This window comes from Haliotis rubra, unplaced genomic scaffold (genome assembly GCF_003918875.1).
Source record: "Haliotis rubra isolate DU_JTF1 unplaced genomic scaffold, ASM391887v1 Scf792, whole genome shotgun sequence".
NCBI classification, from domain to species: domain Eukaryota; kingdom Metazoa; phylum Mollusca; class Gastropoda; order Lepetellida; family Haliotidae; genus Haliotis; species Haliotis rubra.
The window spans coordinates 213,165-219,876 of record NW_025767515.1 but is presented as its reverse complement, the minus strand read 5'-3'; the positions used below and the strand labels follow the sequence as shown (position 1 = coordinate 219,876).

The 6,712-nt window shown below is 36.3% G+C and overlaps 1 protein-coding gene across 2 annotated transcripts; it reads left to right on the top strand.

The window, feature by feature from the left end:
* The first annotated feature begins 126 nt into the window (after positions 1–126).
* Positions 127–6,121, top strand: LOC124261256 (U11/U12 small nuclear ribonucleoprotein 35 kDa protein-like). 2 transcript variants are annotated; one of them, XM_046695562.1, is made up of 2 exons: positions 127–173; positions 4,588–6,121. In XM_046695562.1, the coding sequence occupies exon 2, from the start codon at positions 4,596–4,598 to the stop codon at positions 5,433–5,435; it is 840 nt and encodes a 279-aa protein (XP_046551518.1). In that variant the 5' UTR covers positions 127–173; positions 4,588–4,595; the 3' UTR covers positions 5,436–6,121. The 2 variants fall into 2 exon arrangements, with proteins under 2 accessions (XP_046551518.1, XP_046551519.1); XM_046695563.1 differs by lacking the exon at positions 127–173 and adding an exon at positions 183–202.
* Positions 6,122–6,712: the final 591 nt, after the last annotated feature.

Genomic DNA, 6,712 nt, shown 5'->3' with positions numbered 1-6,712 from the left:
ACAGTTATTCCTATGATCTAATATATCTATTCGGACATCGTACTATATTCTCGCGGAACTATAACAATATAGCCCCTTTCGTTGAAAAAAAATACACGCCGAAGTCTTGTTTTACGACAATCCCAAGTTGTTCTATCCTGAATATGACTTCCGGTGCTAAAATCAGCTGAAGGGTAGGACTACTATTAGATCTATATAGAAGGTCTCTAATCTCATCACTCTTCTTGACCCATTGACATTGAACGATGCTTTGTCTCAGCTTTAAGTTATAACTGTCATTCATACATCTGCTATTCTTATATTCTGAGTCTGATGATCCATTTGTTGAAAGCACGTACTCCCCCGATATAGCGCCAGCAACGCAATCATCGAAAACACCAGAACGTCGAATTCAGCTCGCTTTGGGATATGCTGGACTAAGTAGTTCATAGGATTGTTAATTTTTTAAAGGACAAAATGTGCCAAACATGAGTCACTGAACCAATACTCACCATCCCTTGGCCTTGCTTAGTTGTAGGGGAAATTCATAATTGAATTCAGTCATTGAGAAATTCACAGGCTCTCCCAACTCGGAAAAAATTCTTGATGAATTTGTTGACAAATAAAATTTGGATGTAGGCTCAAATATTGATTTATTACATATATGTTTGAATTATTTTGTAGCTAATGCATTTCAAAACTTAAATTTGGATGACAATCACTCATGAGTCAGGATAAGTATAAAATATCAATTTTACTTTAAAAATGAATTACCCCCGAACCGGCCCCTGATATTTGACCCAAACCGGCCCCGAGAAGTAAATATTTCTACATTGTCATATGAATTAAAGTTCCTTTAACATAAATGACGAAAACATATTACTCATATGTCTTTACATGTAATATCGATTTTTGAAAATATATTAGCGAATATTAGTATCAATGAGAGGCAAGTGAACATGCAAGTGCTGCTGATCACGGAGATCCCGTGGTAGAAGACATTTTATGTAATTCATCTCCAGCACCTGAATCTCCAAAGTTTCACACTCCTCAGCGCCTTCTTGACACCTCAACGGCGGATCTTCTTCCCCGACCACGTCCCTTAGATGAGAGTGTAACTTTAGGCCGCATCATTCCTGATGTCATTAGTGACGAACCTTTGACTTTCACCATCGTTCCTTTTGGTACGCAGCTGAATAAAAGTCGTCTTGTCGATAACCACGGTTATTCGTACACCAAGAAGGTATAAAAATATATATTTCATATACATATATTTCGTAATATTTGTATTTCAAGGTAATATTACATTTAAATATTTCTGAACAGACGACCAAATTTTTATTTCTTTTAATTAATTTCCTATTTCATTTATATATATCATATGGGTTCTATCATATACATGTTTTGTTTCTCCAGCAACAAAAAGGTGATTAATTGTCTGTCTGATTAACGTTAATTAACCCAGGGGCCGGTTCGGGTGCAGGGCAGGTTTGGGTTAAATATCCAGGGGCCGATTTGGGTTAAATATCCAGGGGCCGATTTGGGTTAAATATCCAGGGGCCGATTTGGGTTAAATATCCAGGGGCCGGTTCGGCTTGGGGCCGGTTCGGGTGTATCCCTTAAAAATTACATTTTCGGTACTTAAAAGGCCACAGGAATATAGTACATTTATATACACAATATGTACAACTAAGCAGCTGAAAAGCATATGTCAGATATTTAAAGCTTACAAATTTAAAGCAGATTTTCAGTGTATAAATGCAAAATAGATATACATTGACAGGTTCTGTAATTCAATAGTATTTTCATTAGTTAGTAATATAGTCAGTTTTATTTCATTTGGATGGGTATAGTAGTAGGATGTTAAATATTTCTTTCTATGGTTTTCATTGGCGGGGCAGATAAAAATTAACGTTACAGAGGTTGCAAATTCTATGATTACGTAAGAATATTAATGTAACGCCCAGTTTCAACAAACAACTTGTGCGATGAGCAGCAAAAATGGGATAAAGCTACACAGAGGTTCTTTACAGTGATTTTTGATCAATAATATTCTTGGCATAGTTCAGATTTCCAATGTTTATAATATAGACACTTAGAGGATAGATAGATTGATTCAAGCCACGTTTGTTGATACATGTCTTTCATTCTTTGGGTTAGTGACATAATAAAAGAATTTTCTGGTTGGGTGTGTTGATTATTCCAAACATAACCATATCCTGTTTTGAATATAAATTCCCTTACATTAGTTACCCAATTTCTTGTCCCATTTTTATCCTATATTATCATCATATTATAACTTTTCTTAGGGAATCTATGACATGGCGTAGTTAACAATTGTAACCAGTACTTTATAACTTTAATAGTAGAATATATGTATAAGGGACATCTACCACACCCGCCATATACCATAGTGCTACATGTGCTAGATTCCACACCGAGATATTTTTTGCTTGCATATAAATGGACTTTTTCTATAGATTCATAATTATTCAAACCCCATATTTCAAGGCTTACTTTAACATCATATATTATATATTTTAAAGGCTTATATGATATTTCCCCCCAAATATGGATATTTCTAATTTTATTTATCAAAACCTTTAGGGCTTGTACAGATGCCTGTTTTGTGTGGGAGATGATTAGAGAAATAGACTCCAAGATATTTATATATGTTTGTAGCTTCTAGTTTATCGCCTTTGTAAATCCATTTCTCCCTTTTTGAAAGTTTCCCACCATTCTTAAAACACTAACCTTTGTTTTACTACTATTAACTGCCAACTTCTATTCATCAGAATAGGTTTCACCTTGATCAATTTGTTTCTGTAGACCACTTATGGTGCTAGAAAATAAGACAATATCATCCGAAAAGAGTTAAAAAAATAATTGACTTAAATCAGGATGTAACTGGATCCCATTTGTACAGTTGTCACATATATGGCACAGCTGACTCATTGATAAAACATGTAAATAGAAAGGGACTTAAAATACAGCCTTGTCTGACACCTAAATGGCAAATAAAATTTTCTGAGACTTCATTATTGTTTCTTACACATACTTTGACATTTTCATATTTTTTTGAGTTTGCACAAGGCTCCATAATTTATTTCTCTTGATAGAATCAAATGCCTTAGCAAAATCAACGAATAGGGCTATATATATATATATATGGCCTGAGACAGTGATAAACAATATGGGATATTGATCCTCAGCTCACCATTCACCAAATGATTCTCTTGGTTATACTTTCCAGATTATTTATAATATTAATAAAAAAAGATGTACTAGCACTTATGATATATTGAGTGTAAATTGTTATTCATAGAAGAACTTTCGAAAAAAATATACAGAACCATAATTAACATTTGCAACCTATGTGACCCAACCTATTATATGCATCATTGTACAAAAATGTGTCATTGATGTCAATTTTCTTCTAACTGTTAATGGCATTGAAAATGATTACTTTTTCAGTTCAGTTATAATATAAAAAATGTTTGATGTCTTTCAGTGGCATTTAGAAGCTGTACATAGATGGCCAAGATATTTTTATGGATTAAAGCTCTTTTTTATTTTCCTCACAACATTTCTGGACCATTTCAGGTCCCTTCATCAGGTGAGCCGGAAACGTCGTGAGGGAAATCAAAAAGAAGTTTAATCCATAAAAATAGCTTGGATAAAAAATGTTTGTCTACAAATTCACTCCTGGTTTGGGTATGAGTCAAGGGTAAATTGTGTGTACATGGACTGACACAATAACATCAGCATTAGTGCAAGCATGCACACAGCAGATTATATCAATCCATTTCCTCACCTGTGTTCATTGTAATTACTAAGTGAATTTGAGTGGGTTGGCACAGTGACTTCTTTGATTGCGTATCATAACTATATAAATTATATCACTGGTTTGTCTAGTCCAGAGTCAGTTATGTGCAGGTTGACGTCATGTGGCGGGATTACTTCTGAGTATGGGTTAAAGAACAAACAAATGAATACAAAAATGAATGGAGACTGATGCATTACCACATGTTTGACTTGCTGTCGATATTTTTATGACCTATGATTTGATTCACAAAGTGATCACGGTCATAATTCTCTTGCTTTAACAAAGGCTGTTTTGATAGTCATGGCGCAAAATTCGCATTGTGTAACATGACCCTGAAATTCTGTATTAATTGTATTATCCCAAAACATAAGGCACCTGGACTTAACAAGCCATCATTATTTGTGTTGAGACACCACATAGCCATGATAACTCTTGTGTTTCATGGTAATGATGTGGAGGGACAGAATCTTGTCAAAATATATTTTAAGAATCTGTGTTTGGTGACAAACTTGTTTTCATGTCCTTTTTGCCCTGTACCTTAACACATAGAGATACGTAAGAAGTCTGCTTCTTGATGCACTACTTTACTCCCAAAAGCTAGCAACATTTTTCTAAGTTGAGAAATCTCAGTAAATATTTTGAAGCTTTTAGACTGAAGCTTTTAAGATGCTAAAAGATCTGTTACTTTAGATCTAATAGCATTCATATTAAAATTGTTTAAACTTGCAGCTATATTCCTTCAGCTGAAGCATAGGTGTTGATATTTCTATATTTCTTGGCAGACTACAAGATGTCCTGGAAGGGTATCGCTGATCGGTATGACCCACTCAAGGCTGGGAGTATCGACTGTACTGACACAGAACCACATGACAATGGTATTGTCCGAGCTATGAAAGCTAAGTACAAAGCCAACAAGTCTGTTGATGGCGACCCACACAAGACAATATTCGTGTCTCGTCTGGATAGACAGACTGAGGAAGATACATTATGGACTGCATTTCGAGATTTTGGAAAAATAAAAAAATGTAGACTGGTACGAGATATTGTAACCGGGTATTCCAAAGGGTATGGATTTGTAGAGTTTGAAAATGAAAAAGATGCTCGTGCAGCAAGCATCCATGGTGACAAGATTATCATTGACAACAGAGAGGTATTTGTCGATTTTGAATGTGAACGGAACTTGATCGGATGGATTCCACGTAGACTTGGAGGTGGCATTGGGGGAAATAGAAAGTCTGGACAGCTGAGGTTTGGTGGTAAAGATAGACCATTTATCAAACCTATAATTCCCGTTGTTTATAAAGGAGCGACGAGATCAGAGGATATGGAAGGGTCAAGGAAACTGGAGAGAGATCAATACAGGGGAAATAGAGATAGATCTGATAAGAATTGTGATTGGAGTAGAGAAGTAGATAGGGATAGACTTAACCGTGATGAGAGGAGGTACAGAGATGACAAAGGCAGAGACTCCAGGGACGGGGACTACCGGCGACAGAGGAGGCGGCAGAGAGACAGAAGTCGAAGCAGAGACAGGGAGAGACCAGCAAGAGGGAGTCCAGGTCAGGGAGTGGATGAACAGAGAGGTGCACCTCGAGACAATGTTGTTGTTAAGATCGAGCAAGACAGGTGACAGAAGCATGTTACTTTAAGGAACACATGCTATTAACACGATTAACATACAGAAAACTTCCACATTTGACCTTTCCATGGCCATATACCATTTTGTGAGTTATGACCTCTGTTCAAGAGGATGAGGAGGTGATGTGTGAAAGAGGATCAGATGCAACATGTCTTTGAACACAGAGCTCCCATCCTGGCAACAAAGACCAGACCTTGCTATGGCTACTAGGTTGTTACTTCAATACCCATTTCGAATCCTTGACAGTATGTAGGTATCAGCAACCTGCTAATCAGAACTGGAGACCAACTGGATTGTGTTTGAGGCTCAGTGACTTGAATTGTCCCATGTCATTGTGTCCACAATACATGTACATTGATCAAAGCTCATGATGTCCACCCCCTGACTTGTGTGTTGCAGACTCAAGTAGCTTCAGACCACTGTTGTAGAGATTGAACATCCATGACTGCAGTGTCAAGCAAGAAAAACATGCACGAAAAATACAATGTTTAGTCTGAGACTGGTGAAAATCAACAGGTATATGTTGTATTATCCCAACATCTTGATACTTTATTTTTACCAAAAGTCCCGCCTGTGGACATGTTGGAAATAACCAACAGCGTCCATCTTTGCTGACTTGATTATTATCATGTGGAGAAATTATATTTTGTGCAAATAAATGAAATATGTGATTCAAATGGTGTCTGTTGATTTCTGGAAAAGGACTGTTAATAAGTGATTTATGAAATTTCAACTAGTTTTGTTTTTCAAACGGTTTTGAGTAGATTTAAACAGTCACTTGTCATGTATCTGTGAAATTGGTATCCCAAATAATGTTACACTACTGTGAGCTGAAATGTTGATAGTCCAAAACAGTGTTACAACTATTCTACAGTGGAATGTTACAAGTACTAATTTCTCCCATTTCTCACAATGAGGAGTGATGTCTTAGATTGTAAAACCGAAGCAAGTGATGGTGTGAATCTACACCCCAATGTCGTCGTCAATAAATACTCCAACCTAGCAGTCTGACTTCTCTACGCCACTCAAAGAAGTTATTGTCATATAGGATTATTTTAAGAACCATTGTTAATGATACATGTTGGAAAATGCTTTGCTGTTGCTACTGACAAGTCAGTGTAAAGTACTTAGACCACCTTCATGTTACAACTTTCAAGACTGAAATCAGTGTGGCAGTAAGAGTGGGTTCTGTAATACTCCTCATCATAGGCAATACAACAACCATCAACAAGCATTGGTCTGCTTGATAATGTATACTAGGAATCATT